The sequence below is a fragment of the Cibotium barometz genome, chromosome 18 (genome assembly GCF_041138505.1).
Source record: "Cibotium barometz isolate CiBa-2024 chromosome 18, ASM4113850v1, whole genome shotgun sequence".
Classification (NCBI taxonomy): domain Eukaryota; kingdom Viridiplantae; phylum Streptophyta; class Polypodiopsida; order Cyatheales; family Cibotiaceae; genus Cibotium; species Cibotium barometz.
Window position 1 is genome coordinate 39,988,619 of NC_141063.1, and position 17,556 is coordinate 40,006,174.

At 42.9% G+C, this 17,556-nt stretch overlaps 1 protein-coding gene across 1 annotated transcript; it reads left to right on the top strand.

Moving 5' to 3' along the window:
- Positions 1 to 3,512: 3,512 nt before the first annotated feature.
- LOC147629336 (uncharacterized) lies at positions 3,513 to 4,142 on the top strand. Its single transcript, XM_086812903.1, has one exon. The coding sequence runs from the start codon at positions 3,513 to 3,515 to the stop codon at positions 4,140 to 4,142; it is 630 nt and encodes a 209-aa protein (XP_086669029.1).
- The last annotated feature ends 13,414 nt before the right edge of the window (positions 4,143 to 17,556 follow it).

The following is a 17,556-nucleotide window of genomic DNA, read 5'->3' on the forward strand; positions in this document are numbered from 1 at the left end:
AGCAAAGACCTCGACGGAAATTCCATGTCACAGACTTTCCCATTAGGGTTGGGCAAGAGAGCTACAGTCTGAAAGGGGATATCTGTAATAGAAAGGCAGACATCACATATGGTCAGCTTATGGAGATGATGCCCAGAATGAGGAGAGAATGGAAGCAGTTGGCAAATCCAACAGAAAGAGAGCCTAAAAGAGGATCTGTTAGGGTCATGACTGCAGAAGAACTTCATGATATTTGCCCAGTGGTGGAAGCTTGGCATAAGGGGAAAAGCATGGGACAAGCTTATGTAGATGGAGGAGCGCCGATATGTGTCATTACCCACTCCTGTGTGGAAAAATTGGGTCTTACCATAGTTGGACATTCAGGCTTCAAGATAAGGATGGCTAACCATCAGAAAGTCAAATGTCTAGGCATCATCAAGGACCTGGAAGTAAAGGCTTTTAAAGTCAAGGCACTAATTAACTGTCATGTAATGCCAGCTGGGGGACTTGGAGCATTCCCTCTTATACTTGGGAGGCCATGGCTCAGAACAGTAGGAGCTGTCCAAGATTGGAAGAAAGGAGTCATCAGCTTATCCAATAAGAGAGGTGACAAAGAAATTCAACATGGCATCAAGGAAGCCCATTGTAGATGACAAAACTGAAGAAGAAAGCACTGAAGATGAGGGTTCCAGTAGTAGTACAAGTACGGAAGATTCGACCACTACTTCAGGAAGTGAAGATGAAGCGAAGGTGGCTTTTCTTCTAACTGATGAAGGAAGCCATGAGGATCATATGGGCATCCAACAGGTGCAAGTTGATAATGCACTCAGTCCCTATGAAGAGATTGAAGAACTTATGCAACCTAAAGTGGAACCTCACATCAAGCAAGAGATGATCGCAAAAATGCTGAGCACAAATTTGTTTCCAGATGAAGAGAAAAGGTATAAGCAAATGCTCTCTAAATTCCCTGATTTATTCATTACATCATATGAAGAAATTAGGGGATTTCATGGAGAAGATCTGCACATAGATTTGAAAGAAGGGGCCCAACCAGTAAGGCAAAAGCTGAGAAGAGTGGGTAAAGAGCAGATGCAAGCTCTTAAGGAGGAAGTGGATAAACTTCTACGCGCAGGTTTTATCTACCTCGTAGAAACATTGGAATGGGTAAGTCCGGTGGTGGTCACACCAAAAAAAGATGGAAGATGGAGGGTCCGCGTAGATTTTAAGCCTATTAATGCTGCCACAAAGAAAGACCCTTTACCCCCTACCTTTCATAGATGAAATTTTGGATACAGTGGCAGGACATGAAAGGTACAGTGTGTGTGATGGTTTCTCTGGATATTTCCAACTCCAAATTGCACCAGAGGATCAGAAGAAGACCACCTTCATAACTCCATGGGGATGCTTTTGCTACAAAGTCCTTCCTTTTGGTCTTACTAATGGCCCAGCTTATTACCAAAAAAGGCAAAATTGGGTGCTCATTCCTTTCACGGGTAAGTTTGTTAAGGACTTTATAGATGACTTCTGTGTATATAGTGACAGGGCCCTTCATTGCTCAAGACTGGAAGCTGTGTTGGGAAGGTATGATGAATGTGGTGGACAGCTAAACCCAAAGAAGTGTCATTTAGCTCAACCTAGGGTGAAGCTTCTTGGCCATGTGATCAGTGAAAACGGGATTGAGGCTGACCCCGAAAAGGTCACTGCTCTTTTGCTTCTTCCATCACCAAAGGATACCAGGCAGCTAGCAACCTTTATTCAGAAGGTAAAATATATGTCCTGTTTCATTGCTCTCTCTTCCCAGCTGCTCTATCCTTTGCAGCAAGCATCGAAAGAAGATCCCTTGGTGTGGACCCAAGAGTGCGAGGAGGTATTTCAAGGGGTAAAGGAGGTGCTTGGAAGCCTTCCTACCATGCAAGCACCTAATTTTGAAGAAGTCTTCTATGTAAATCCTTCTGTTGGCGAGGATGCCATTGGAGCCATGCTTCTACAAAAAGGAAAAGAGTCCAGTTATATGAAGCCAGTCTACTGTGCAAGTAGAGTTAAGATGGTTGCAGAAAGGGCATTCTCAGAAATAGAATTACTCATGGTAAGTGTGGTGTATGCCTGTAGGAGATTTAGGCATTATCTTTTGCCTAAACCCTTTGTTTTCCTAACAAGCTACTCTTTCCTGCCACAACTTATCAATGGTGTAAATATTTCTAAGTCTGTGAAGAAGTGGGTCATTGAGCCGCAAGAGTTCCAATTCTCTTTCTTGATCGAAGAAAGCACCAGGGCTACACTGGCAGATCTACTCACATACAAAGAGAGCCCTCTTCTCATTAAGGAGAGTGCTGTGCAGAAGCCCCAGGAAGAGGCACTGGAAATCCCTAACTCTTTTGTGTTGTTCTTTGATGGATCTTACAGGAAGAGCCATAATGCAGCATCTGGAGGAATTGTTATTTATGATCCTCAAGGTAGACGGGTGGATAAGAAAGGTTTAAAGATTATAGCACACAGTAACAATGAAGCAGAGTATGCTACATTAGACCTTGGGTTACATGTGTGTCTACAACGTGGCATCCAGAGGTTGAGGATCAAAGGAGATGCCTTACTGGTAGTAAAACAAGTGCTTGGTGTTTGGAAAAGTAGAAACCCTAGATTACAACAGCTATGTAATAAAATTAAAGGACTACTTAAAAAGTTTGAGGCATGGAACATTAAGCACATTGACAGGAGGAACAATGAAGAAGCCCACAATGCTGCTCAGAGTATGATTGGTGAAGTTTATGTCATGAAGGCCGATACACCCATATATTTGGGCAGAGAAACCCTTTCCAAAGAGGAAGATTTCTTGTTGACTAGTAGGTTGCCTGAAGGACTGGAGCCCTCCAAGAAATATGGTTTCATAAGGAAAGCCAGTAAGTACCTTATGATGGAAGATCTATTGTTTATGAAGGGTGCTGACATGGTCCTGAGAAGAGTGCCCTGGAGAGAGGAAATCTACAAGATTCTGGAAGAAAATCATGAAGGCTCTTGTGGAGGCCACTATGCATTAAAGATCACCCTGCAGAAGATCTTGCAAGAAGGCTATGTGTGGCCTAGCATACAAAAAGATGTATATCATTGGTGCAGATCTTGCAAGCAGTGCCAGTCAATGGGAAACAGAGTCTTGAGACCAGGATTACAGAGGACCATTGTGGCTTATGATGTATTTGAAAAATGGGGGCTTGATGCCATTGGACCCTTACCCATCACATCGAGGGGAAAGAGCTATATCCTGACAGCTGTGGATTATCTTTCCAGATGGGCTGAAGCAAAAGCAGTGAAGCAAGTATCGGGTAAAGATGTGGCAAAGTTTATATATGAGGATATTTGCTGCAGGTTTGGAATGCCTTTGGAACTGCTTTCAGACAATGCTCAAAGTTTTAGAAGTGAGCTTGTGGATTTCGTGTAAAAAAGTGAAAGTCAGGCACAATTTCACTACACCCTATTATCCACAATGCAATGGTCTTAATGAGAGGTTCAATGGGGAGCTAATGCAAATTCTTACCAAAATGACTGAACATCATGGTAAGAACTGGGATCTGGAGTTGCCTTGTGCTCTTTGGGCTTACAGAACTGCTATAAAAACTAGCACAGGTTTTACTCCTTTCCATTTGGTGTATGGGAAAGAAGCTCTGTTGCCAATAGAGGTGGAAATTCCATCCCTGAGGATGCTAGTGAAATTACTGGAAGATGTGCCTGATATGTTTAAAGAAAGGTTGTTTATCCTTGAAAAAGTGCAATTGGACAAGGAACTTGCTTTTAAGCACTATGAACAGATGCTGAGAGACAATGTCAAGCGAGCCAATGCCAAGGTGAAAGAGAAGGACATAAACAAAGGAGATTTGGTTCTCAGGTACAACCGTAAGCTAGATCATACCTTCAAGAAGAAATTTCAGATCAAATGGGAGGGACCTTTCAAAGTTGTGGATAAGTTTGACAATGGGACTTTCCAACTAGCAGATTTGGATGATACCCTACATGAGAATAGAGTAAATGGATTCAGACTGAAGAAATATGTGGCAAGGCTTATGACAATCATGGAGGATGCTACAATAGAAGATAGGGGCTTAGTGTTGCCTACTCTGACTGTGGAGGAGGACTATGGGCCAGCAATAGACACGGTACATGATGACTGCTAGGACATTAATGTCTTGCAGGCTTGGGGTTGGGAAAATTATGTTGTGTTTTTTTTCCAGAACAGTGTTTTGCATTAGCTTCTCAGGCTATGAGAGGCTAACTCATGTGTATATAGCTGTAAATGCAAGGCATGCTAGAAAAGAATAAGCCCAACTCCTCCTCTGGCCGTTGTTCCAGAGTGATGCACATGTACATTTGTCAATACTCTGGTTTTGGTATTGAGTAGTAGATACTGGCAATGCTCTCTTGCTTAAGGAGAATGCTTGGAAAATGTTGGTGTGTGGTAGCAGAATGTCCCTCAATGCATAAGACGGAGCTACAAAGCAATCAGATGGAAGGAAGTGAAGTAAATAAGAGCGGATGCGGGAACGAGCAACACGGGACCATTTTTTAATTTCCCGTAACCACTCATTTATTTTACCCAAAAAGCCTTGTAATGATAAATCCCGTGTAATAATGGTAATTTCCATTTATAAAAGGGGCCATGGGCTTCCAATTTGTAAGAGAATTGAACCCACAAGTCAATGGGATTTGAACCCACAACCCATTTTTAAAACCTTAGTATAAAAGCCAAACTCTAATTTGTAAGAAGGGAATTATTATTATAAGGGATAAGTGGAAACGTGCATAGCTTCAAAGCCTCTTTGTGAAGGTTCTTTCCCGCGATTCCTACGCGCCCACTGTAATCAACATTGCTGTTCCTTTGATTGCAATACATTCTACAGGTGTTTCTCTTCGCATTGCTATCAATTCTGTTCAATTTAAACTCTCTTTAATTTCATGATTAGCAAGCTTAATCTTGACTTTGTGAGTTTAATTTGTTGTTTTTGAGCTATGTGATGATGAAAGAGTAGTTGCTAAGTGTTTGCTACGCTATTAGAGTGCTTAATTAGTGATTTCCCACTACTTTGCAAAGAGGGATTAATCTCTCAATTAGCTTAATTGTGGTATCTAGTTAACTAAGCCTCTTGGGTAAGCATGATCCTTGCGTCCCTGTGAGTCTTGTTGAGCATTCTAGGTGTGTGTATCATTGATTTGAGTGTGTGTACGTCGATGCCTAATCTTGCTTAGTGCTACATTAAGCGTGATTAGTGATTAGGGAATCGTGTGTGTAACCTTATCACTTAGAGCATGACGTGATGCGTGTTTTAGTGTAGATTCCGTAGAGATTGACTCTCTCTATGCGCCTCCATGCCCTAATCGGGTCTCTCCCCTGCATTAGACATATTGTGTGTTATTGCAAGCTATGCTTCATGCGTCGCGTCCGATCGCGGCGAGCCGCTAACAATGGCGCCGCTGTCGGGGACTGTGTCCTAGATTAGAGAGAATCTATATCCGCTTGTCACGGTGGTAATAATCCCATTACATTCATTCTTAGGAGAGGTAGAGGCGGGGCTTTTACGCTCTCAGGCGGTTGAGTGGTCGAGGATTGCTCAACGCCATAGGATAGATAGGTTAGGTTAGATACGGATTGGGATAACCATATCCATTTGTTTAGCGCATGCGCGCACCTGCCATTAGGATTTAGAACTTGTTGAGCTCTTAGAGCATTCAATTTCTGTTAATTTTTTATTTTTGTTATCGATTTGTATTGTTTTTCGTATTTATTTTGCATTACACTTGCATTAGGTTTATGTTCAAGCATTAGGAGTAGGTTAGTTAAGCCTAAAAATTCCGCGAAAGCGAAGAAAACCATAAAAATTCAATGTTCTGTTGGAAAAGTGGAAAATAGTGCAAGAAGAGAAAATTGCATGGTTGCATGAGCCAAAATCATTTCAGAGTGATTATTTCATGGTGGAACACCTTATTTTAGCAAGACAGAGCTGTGGTAGAAGTTTGGATCTGACAGAAAATTTTTGAGGCCAGATAAAAAATCGCGATTTTTTATCCTACCACATACTGCACATTTTTTACATCATGATTGCATTGGCACATGTCTTTTGAACATCTTTTGCACTAGCCCATCATAACTTTGACTTTTGGGTTGCATGATATCATCACTCCAGCATGATATCATCACTTTTGGGTTGCATGATATCATCACTCCAGCATCTGAAAAGCTTCCAAAGCAGATAAAATCACATCTTTTGACATGCTATAAACCTCAATTTGCTAAGAAACTTGCTCAGGACACTCATTAGAACAAGGCAAAGGACCTGCAAAGAAGAAAATGCACACTTATTCACAAGATAAAAAATCGCGATTTTTTATCATTGTGCATACTGCCCATGTTTGACTTCATGGCTGCCTTGTTACATATCTATTGAGCATCTTTTGTGAAGGTTGTCCATACTTTTGAGTTTTGGTTTGCATCTGGTCATCATTTTAGTCCTCCAAAGTGCATGAAACAATAGAGAACACCTCATTTGGGGCAAATAGAAATATCACATTTGGGTGGGAACAAGCTTAATAGACCCCAGAGAATGTGTGCAAGCCAGGCATAACTTCAAAACACATCACTCTTCACAGGATAAAAAATCGTGATTTTTTATCCTCACACATACTGCATACATTTGACCACAGCATTGCATTGGTACATGTTCTCAGGGTACAAAGGTCAAGTTAGATTCCATTTGTGACTTTTCAATTGCATATGGTCCTCATTTTGGTAAAATTCTGACTTAAAAAGTGCACAAAACTGGTCTTTGACATGCATATGAATGCCACTGATGAGTGAAAACATGCTGAATAGGTCCTTTTGAATGCACTTGACACAGCTGTAGCATCAGAAAGTATCACTCTTTATCAGCTAAAAAATCGTGATTTTTTAGCCTGCACACAGTAGATAATTTTTGACTCAGGCCTGTAGTGCTCATCACCTACTATCTGACCGTCCTTACGGCTCTGGAAAATTCATCACGGAACTCCAGTTATTGTCAGTCTAGTGATTGTTGTCAAATTGGCAGCACTTATCAAAAACTAGCATACAGTTAAGCAAACACAGTGCCACATTTCAAACATGGAAGGGCTTGTAAAGTGTATGTAGTTGAGCCTAGAAGCCATATACTGCTCAAAGTTGAGTGCTTGATTGCAGGTCATTCAGTACACGAGATATGTGGAGTAGCAGACAAACCTCAAGGAAGGGATTTTGCGACAGGTATCAGCACTTCAAATTCAGCTGATATTGTTTTAGTTAAGTTCTTGGGAAGTCTCTATGCACCTAAGGTCAGGAACGTACTATAGATCGGGACACCCCTTATAGAGAGACTCAAAAAGCGGAGTGTCGACTCAAGAGAGCACCGCTAGGACTCAGAGTCAAGGAATTTCTCAAGCAGAAGACAACTCTTACGAACTTGATTCTAATTCAAGTATGGCTACCTCGTCAACAAACCTAGACGCTCATATTGGAACGGAATTGGAATATGACACCAATCTGAGGTATGATTCGCTCAATCCAGTTGGAGCGAAGATCTATAAGGACCAAAACGGGCAAACTCTAGTCAAAGTGGAAGATCATGCCACGGAGTTTGATCCATCACCATGGGTCAACTTCCAAGGGGATAGATACATGGGCAGGGATGGGGCTATGTACTTAATGATAGAGGATCCAAACAAGGTAGATGTCTTAGGCTATCCTCTAGTTGCAAGAGATCTCACAGACACCGAAGGCCCTCCTACCGCTGTTCCAGTAGGGTACAAGCTGACCAATTCGATAAGAGTCCAAAGAATCCCATTAGATGATAGAAGCAAGGCCATGTATAAGCGGGAAGATAGTGGGTCAGTCTTTTATTACCTAAGAGATCATCCGCCAGCAAATTGCATAGATGATGAGAAAGTACTCTATGTCTATCTCAACCGAGATGTCCACAGTGGCTATGTCATTTTTATGGACAGGTATGGTTTAGAGTGGAGGTTGTTATTAGCGAATGAGTTAGGAGGACTCACAAGTATGGGAGTGCTGATTCGGACACCATCAAGGGAATCCCCAAGAACTACAAGCTTTGAATTTAGGCCTCCTACCCATTTGCCAGCTCCAACTTATGGGTCACCATTCTATCCATCATCGATGCCGCAGCCGAGGCCACCAACGAGCGGGCCAAGAGTGTCATTCATGGACGAAGTTGCTAGACCAGGAATACCAATGGGCTTTAGACCACCTATCCCCACGGGATCAATTGCCTCGAGTGGCCATCCAGCCTTCCCAGGGCTACCAAGGCCACCAACACCATCATATCACACACCGATGGGGACAACGGGGTTTCGGCCAGGAAAATCTCCATGGGGGCCAGCTAGGAGTAAAATAAGACCATCTCATTTTCAGAAGCTGGTAAAGAAATTTAGTGGATCAGGGGATCCTTACGACCACTTAGCATCATTCAAGCAAACAGCCAGAGCTGAGGAGGTCGACGATCTTCACTGCTTAGTAGAAGGATTTGGGCTAACATTGGAAGGAAAGGCTTTGTCGTGGTTTCAGACTCTGGATCCACAACAGTATAAAACTTTTGAAGCTCTTGAAAAAGACTTCATAGGTGCCTTCACAAAAACTGGCATTAAGCATAGTGTCAGCCAACTTATCTACAAGTTTAAACAGGACGAGAAAGAATCGGTGAGAGACTGCGCAAATAGACTCAGGCAATATATCTCAAGATGCCCTGAGAACGAGAAGCCCAACCCTGAAAAGATAATTTCTTCTTAGAAGGCTTACTCAATAAATCTCTTCATGCTGATTTATACTCCAAGAAGCACACAACGCTAAATGACTGCATTTACGATGCAATAGACCTGAATGACAATTGTGAGATCTATGGGAAAGACAAGCCCATAACTGGAGCTGTAACAGCTAGCCCTAGGAGTACCATGGAGACTGAACAAAGCCGTCCAGCTGAAGCAGAGGCCATCGCAGAAATGGTAATGAAGAGGATGAACCAAATGTTCAGACCTCCTCAAAAGTTGCGAAGATGTGAGGTATGTGGGGGAGACCATCCCACTTCCCAGTGTCTGCCAAAGCAAATGTACCCAGTGCCAAAGCCTCCACGAACGGACAAGTGGTGTGACTTCTGCAACAAATGGACCAACCATGAAACACCGGAGTGCTATCATCGCATTAGAAACCTTAGAGAGCAAGGGATAGCTCAGCAACAACCTACGGGGGGTGCACCACAAATGCCAAACTATGCACCAAGAATGGGGAACCAGCAATATGCCCATCAAGGGAACGAACGTGCTCAACCAGTGTTAGGGCATCAACCTCCCTTGCCTGGAGCAGCAATGGTGAGATACATCCAACCAGAAGACATGGGGCATGAGGGTTCCTTAGTTCCAATCAGCTACTATGGGGGGGAAATCGGTGAAGAATATGCAAACAATCCCTCTCTAGCAACCAACGAAGCACCTGCTGCAGTTCCTGAGACAAACTTCAACATGGACATGAACACACTTTGGTTCATAGCCAACGGAATGGCGAGACAAGGAGGACCACCAGGGCCACGACCTTATAGATCTGGACCTCCTCCTGCCGCATCACCTCCAGGGCCGTGTTTCAATTGTAATGAAAACCATTGGGTGAGAGACTGTCCATTCGTGCCTAATGCAAACCCACCACCACCAGCGCTGCCACCACTAACGAGGTTTTGTGGAGAATGTGGCATCAAGCACTTTGTGCCGGATTGTCCAAAGAACCCTGAGAACAAGAACAAAGGACCAGCAGCTGTGTTAAACTTGATAGAACTTCTACCATCCACGAGTTCGCCCAGTACATCAGAGTCGGAAATGATTGTGCCTTTAAAAGCCATCACGAGAGCTCAGAACAAAGCCAAGGACGAATCACGGAGGGAAGGGGAAGATGAGCCAGCACCTAGTGAAGCCAGCAAGAGGTCAAAGGAGAGCTGGAAGGCAAGGCGAGCTAGAAGAGCAGCCAGCCGACGGAAACAACAAGAAACACCTAAAAAAGACACAACAGAACAATCCAAGAGCAATGAGACCCTGGATAAAGCTGAAACAAGCAACAAAGGTAAGAAACCAAACATCAAAGCAAAAGCAAAACAACCAGCAGGGTCCGTCTTGGCCGAGAAACTCTTCGAACCTTTGGATGCTTTATTACAAGCATATGAGGCAAGGCTAAAACCATTGCAAACTATGGAAGAAAGATGGAAAAGTTACCCAGACGCAGCACATGATTCTAGGCAACTTGAAATCTACAAGAGATTAGTCGAGGCCACCCAAGCTTTGGAAGAACAAATAGGAAAGGCCAATCAAAGAAACCATGAAACAAACCTGGGAGAAGAGGGCGAAAAAGAGGCCACACCTTCTCAGGTCCTCGAGGAAGAAAGAAACGAGATCAATGAACGAGAAAACGAAATGGGTCCAGAACAAGTGCAAACTGAACAAGAGTCTCTCAAAGTTCAAGGGGAACTCACAGACCCAAAAAAAGAAACCATTTGTATACCCAACACAAGCATTCCTGAAGTAGAGGAAGAATTCGGAAAACAATTATGGGATGCAGTGAAAATGATACAGGAAAACGCAGGCAAGGGAAGCACTAAACCGCCTTTTGAAGTCTTGGACTTCGACTAGAAAACCCTCGAGTTAGAAATCAGATCAGAATACGGGGATGCGGGGTCAGAAAAGTCAGGGAGTAGCAAGGCCGAGACCCTCAAAACCTTACCTTCTTACCAGGGAGAGTATGAAGCAAAGTCAGAGGTTACGAAAGTACCCACGCAAAAGTTTCCATCGCCTCCCACACTAGACATAACCAATCTTTCAGCACTTATGTCAACCCCAATAAGGTGCACTTTACCTCTATCTGGAGTACTTAGGGCGAGACCAGAGTTGTGGAAAGAAATTGGAACATACCTGAGACAAATTGGAATAGAAGTGCCTGTCACTGATAAAGTTCCCATCATAAGGAGTAATGCAGGCAAAAGGAACTTCAAACCTGTACCTCTAAACAAGGTAGGAGACTACTGTGAGGGAGAGGACACCAACACAACCATCCCAGTCAAATTTAACGAGCAACAAACTCTTGCTATCCTAGATAGTGGGGCAGGTGTGGCTATTGCTACAAAGAAAATTTGGGAATCCTGGGGAAAACCAACCTTGAGAAAAACACGCATGAAACTCCAACTAGCCGACGGATACATTGAGAAACCAATAGGGCTGCTTGAAGGAGTGGTCGTAACCTCGTGCGGCGTAGAATACGAACATACATTTGCTGTAGTCGATTTTGGAAAGAACCCGAACTATGATGTCATCCTAGGACGCCCCTTTATGAGGCAGCTCAAGATGATTCAAGATTGGGGATTCAACTATATTTACCTACGCAAGCAAGAGGCTATCACATGCATAAACCTTTCAGATCATTCTTATAGAGATGTTGCTCGTACGCCTGTGGAAAACTTCGAGTCAGCCACAGTGTCTGCAAAATCCTCTATGCCATCCTGGTTGAATACACAACCCAATGTTTGGATGTGTGGAGCTTCGGAGGGGGAACAGTCAGGAAAAGAGGAATCCCATGACCACAGAGATGAGGCATATATCCCTGAACCCTTCCCAGAAACAAAGTTCGCGCGCCTGACGGGTGGAATGACGTGTTAGCAACCGTAGACGTGTGTGAATGAGGCAACTCCTACCGTGTTTTGCGATGATGAGGGATATGATATTGTACCATTCAATATGGTCAGGGTCATTCACGATCATGATCATAAAGAAGAGGGCAACCACGAAAAGGATGTCGTCGCAACCCCAGAAAACCAAGATAACATTGTCGCTGGAGTTAAGAAACTAAACCTGCGAGAGGAAGTCTCCATTCGAGACATACCTCAAGAAACAGCCAGCGACCAGGAGACTGAAGAGAGTGAGGTGGAAAAGGAAAATCCACTGGAACCTATCCTCTATGACGTTTCGGATGAGCTTGATGAGTTTGAGGAAGAACCAGAGCCAATAACGATAAGGATGCGAGATGGTAAGGAGGTAAATATCCTACAAAACTCCCCAGAGCACGAAAAACGAAGAAGAAGACAACGCCAAGCTCGCACAAAAGGACAGAGATACATGCCAGAGTACAAGGGGAAAACGCACTACCTTATGATGGTGAATGCTAGGGACTATGCCAAAAACAAAGTCACTGGTTGCTACCTGGCAGAAAACACAAAGCTAACACAAAAAGACAAAACAAAAAAAGATATGTCAAAATCTAAAACAGAAACAGAAGGGGGCACAAAGACAAAAGGCTCAGTGATGACGAAGTTAGAACGTAAAGCGAAATACAAAGAGCATAAAAGTAGAATACAACAGGTGTGGACAACAGAGATGGAAAGTGATAAGGACCAGCAAGATGCCATGAGTGTACCCTCCCATTTCAAACGCTACACCATTCAGGACAGAAAAATTATTGTCCAACAGCCCATAAGAACTTCACAAGCCCCTGGTGAGTCGTATGACGGACCAGAAGATGCTAAAAAGATTGATCTTGCTGAAGAGGGAGAAGGGCCCAGACCAGCATACATCGCCACAGACTTAGAGCCTGAGGAAGAGCGACTATTGATAAAAACTTTAAAGGAGTACAAGAATGTGTTTGCTTGGTCATATAGAGATCTGAAAGGAGTAGATATGGCTAACTGCCAGCATACTATTCCCATGAAGGAGGATGCGAGACCAAGCAGGCAATGACCTTATACATACAATGATACTTTTGCCAAGAAAATAAAGGAAGAGATCGATAAGCTTATGGAGGCTGAATTTATCTTTGAAATTGAATATACGGATTGGGTGTCGCCTATTGTGGTGGTTCCAAAAAAGAACGGAAAACTTCGAGTATGTGTCAATCTAAAAAAGGTAAATGCTTCTACTATCAGAGATAATTATCCTCTTCCCATTACGGATCATGTCATTGAGAGGGTAGCAGGTAGAGAGGCTTACAACTTCCTAGATGGTTTCTCTGGGTACAACCAAGTGTCCATTGATCCAAAAGATCAACACAAGACAGCCTTTGCTACCGAATGGGGCATATTTGCTTATAGGGTAATGCCTTTTGGGTTAACTAATGCTCCAGCCACCTTCCAAAGGCTAATGAGTCACGCTTTTAAAGAATACCTCCATGACTTTCTGGAGGTATACATGGATGACTTGTGTGTCCATTCTGGCAAAAGAGAAGATCATGTCGAGCACTTGAAACTCGTCTTCGAAAAGTGCAAAACCTACAGAATCTGCCTTAATCCAGAGAAATGTGTATTCATGGTACGGCAAGGTAAGATTCTAGGACACGTAGTCTCCAAAAATGGGATATCCACAGATTTTGAGAAAATCAAGGTGATCGTAGAGCTACCAAGGCCGCGTAATGCTAAACAGGTACAAGGCTTCATGGGCCACTGTGGATACTATAGACGCTTTATCTATATGTACGCAGTCATTGCCAAGCCACTTTATGGCCTTATTACTCTATTCGTATGGACAGAGGAATGTGAGCAATCGTTTACCAAGCTAAAGGACTGCCTCACCTCTGCTCCAATTCTCAAGTCCCCAGACTGGACTATAATCTTCCATGTGCATATAGATGCCAGCAATTTTGCAATAGGAGCCATACTTGCTCAACCAGGTGAGAAGAACATGGACTTTCCTATCTCTTATGCTAGTAGACAACTCAACAATGCGGAGCAAAACTACACAACCATGGAAAGAGAAGGGTTGGGAATGATCTATGCTGTTAAGAAGTTTCGTCACTACTTGCTAGCCAACAAATTCGTGTTCTTTACAGACCACCAAGCATTGTTGTACTTGGTCAACAAACCATGTAGTACGGGACGCATAGTAAGATGGTTCATCATCTTGCTAGAGTTCGACTTCACCGTTGTAGTAAAGAAAGGGGTAACACATCAAAGGGCAGACCATTTGTCACGCCTATTGAGTGGTGAGGCACCAAAAGGAGTAGATGATGACTTACCTGACGCATACCTATTCAACATTGAAATGGTTCCACGATGGAGTGAGGACTACATCCCACTCATGACCATTGGACAGTTGAATATTCCTTTCCCGCTCACTGAGAAGCGAGTATTAGTGCAAAACGTAGCACCCTTCATGTGCGCTTTTGCTGCACAGGTCGTAGCTGGGGACTGGCCGAACACCGTATGCGAGCCACGAATGGTTGCAAGCATACAACCAGGAAGGCAAGCTCAAACAGAATGCAAAAAAGGTGTGTCACTCACCGCTTAACTGCCGCCTTGAAGGATTTTCGCGTCGCAGCCGTGAAGGAGGAGCCGCCGTCGCTCGCCGCTCTACCGCCTCGCCGCCGTCGCCGTGCCGCTACACAGTGCTCGATCGTTCTCTCACTCTCACTCTCTCTCTCTCACACACACACACGCAGGAGAAGAAAACCAAGGAGATAAGGCAAGAGCACTCTTGTATTCACAACACATGAGAATGAGGATTTTAGGGTTACATTTGACTCTTATAGGTGACTTGGCCGTTCACACTTGGACGCCCATACATGGCCGGCTGATCCTAACCCTTATCCTACTGATATTCAAGGTGCGCCTCTCATCGGCGATCACCCAATCCCTTCATCCTTAACGTATGGTGCCGACAAGCCCGGCCCATGACTCAGAATAGTTAAACTAATTACATGACGTAAAACATAGTACGTCTCATTGTCCGTCATAGGTTAACATGCCCCCCTTCCTGATGTAGATTCCGTCCTCGGAAGCTATGGTATGGTAAGCTCGAGAGGGTTGTTGTGGTAGACCGTCTGCAAAACAGGGAAGTAGAGTGAAAGTATGCTGGAATTCAAAAGATATAAAGTGTATAAATTCAAGCATGTAAGACCACAATGGATGTTGCTATGAGAACTTAGTTTAAGGGTCACATGAATGAGCTAGTGTAGCAAATTAACAGGAGTTTAAAATTATTGAAAGTAAATCGAGAGTTAGCAAGGTGTCAAAGGTTAATCAAGGTTTATAAAACTGGCCTAAGTCAAGGAAAATAACCAAGCTTAATAAATAAACAGATGACCACACTGTGTCTACTCTAAGAACAAGTTAATACCACGAGGCTAGGGACACAAGAAACATCATAGTTACAGGAGCTTTTTGCCTTTATTTTTTTTTAATGCACGTGACATTTTTTACACACAATGGCGACCTTTCTAAGGCAAAACTAACATCGATCCTGGTACCATGTTTAACACAAAGCATTCTCCAAGAATCTATTAGTTCACCTTAGGCAAGGCTACCCCCTACCAACCAAGGCATCGGTCTGGAGTAGAATACTCCTCACCTACCAAGTATCAATCTCGGGGGGGTCACTCACAAAAAATGTGAATATCACGTGCGTTCAACAGAAGCATAATTTTAATTTATGAAACTTACAGAAATATATTTACATAAGGGTATGATTTAAATTTTTTTCAAAAAAATTTACAGATTCATAAAGAAAAGGGGATATTATATAGAATAAAAAATTCACAAATAAGGGATTTAAAATATAGGCCTTGAACGCACGTGATAGGGATATTTTACATATAGTGACCCCCCCGAGGTATCAATAAGGCGATAGGCCAACATTAAAGCACATCATAGACTTGCATTGCCATTTATTGTAGGCTTTAAAAAAAAATTAAATTTCTTTTGATCTTCGCTCCTGAACTAAAATGTGTTCTTACATCCTTTCGACAAGGGGTAAAAGCTATGTCCTAGAGGTCAACACACACACAGCCAGGTGTCAAACATTACGATGGTTTGATCCTAGACCTAAGACAATCGTATTCCAAGGTTAACTAAAGACTGCATGCATTTTCAAGAGTATATCCAATAAGGTTAAACTCATTAATGATTCACACTAGCACGTCAGGCAACTTCAAAAACTAAGTAGTACTTTGACAATTTCCATGTGGTCATGCATTATAGTTCATGCAATTAATTGAACAGTAAAAAATTGAAGAGAGTGGGCATGGAAGAATTACACCTGAAATTGGAGATCTCCTTGATTTGACGAGACAGCTTGCAATGTGATGTAGATATATTTTGATGAATGTTGCGGCAGTCTCAGGACTTGGAAGCGAACCCACCTCAAACTTTTTAACCTGTACAATCAACTAACAAGCACTATACCTCGAGAGGCACATCAGTGTGAAAATTTCAAGACTCGTTTAAGGAATCTAAACTAGAAAAAACTTGAAAACACTAACCTGCTGTCACCACACTACTACTGAGGATACGGTAAGAGGATGTTGTAGAGTCCTGGCTCTAGCCCTAAGGCTAAACCTCTATCCGCATCATCCAAACAAATAAAGTCAACCTCAGTAGTGCCATGAGTTTCATCCGTCCATTCATCATTGTCAGATATTTCCTTTTCATTTTCCCATCCACATAAACTCATCAAGAATGTAACCATGCGAGGATAGTCATCTTGTGGAAAAGGAAAGCATTGGGCTATTGGGGATATTTCCTCTATGGAGTAGGGGTCAGTCATGGTCAATAGGCGAATCAGCCATTCTAATTCCTCAACATTTTCCTGTCTGGCTAGTACATCTATATGATCCCATTCAGTTTCAATTACAGGATAGCACATGTGAAATATCTGAGAAAGGTACAGATGATACCTCTCACCAAAGGTGGGAGTGGATGAAGTGTTTGATGATCTTGCATCTGCCATATCTGCAAACACAGATATAGCATCAGTAGGTTTGTGAGATAGGTCAATCTAGTTCTTGATTGTATACGGATATTTCTCCTCTTTTTGTGCTCTTGCTCTTTTTACTATTTTTTGTTTTTCTTTTCTTTGTTTTTGTTTGTTTTTGTTTTTTTTTAAAAATGTATGAAGCTATATATATACATCCCCTTGAATTTGGCAATTGCATGGTCAGGGGAGAAGGTTAAGGAGGAAGCATTAGAATGTCGAGCGTGAGTACATACTCCCCCTTTCCTTGGGTAGATCATATTATTTGCAATGATGTTGCAGCCTCTTGGAACCAATTTGTCCAGCGGGTCATAGGTTGTGATGTGGACAGATAGCTTTTTATGACCCTTGTGGCCACATCCAATCGTAGAGATGGTAGTGTACGCTCCCATTGACGAATGGAGGAAATGGTTTCCGACGATACTATTATAAGGGGAGACATAGACTCATCGGTTTTTTGTTGGGTGTTGACAAGAGTAGGTGTAGAGCATGTAGAAACTTCTATATGAGTGTGTGCCTGGCATGAGGAGCTAGAAGCTTCATGTGGCTCCCCCCTTCCTGAGCTAGGTGGTAATGATCGATATCGTTTGGGAATCCAAACTAGCTCTGGAAGAAGTGGTGCGGAGTACTCTGTTACCTTTCCCTTACCACGGTCTTGAATTGTTGTTGGGGTGGCACAAATTGGTTTGCAAGGTTTTACAGGTGATGTAGAGGGATTCAGCTTATGTTTAGGGACCCAAATCTGGTCATTCCCCTCATAGTACCCTTGGGCTACTAATAATTTTCTAGGGATCCATCGCGATGTTA

What these genes read in the sequence shown, in the direction of transcription:
- LOC147629336 (XM_086812903.1), top strand. Translation starts at nt 3,513, where the DNA reads ATGACTGAACATCATGGTAAGAACTGGGATCTGGAGTTGCCTTGTGCT.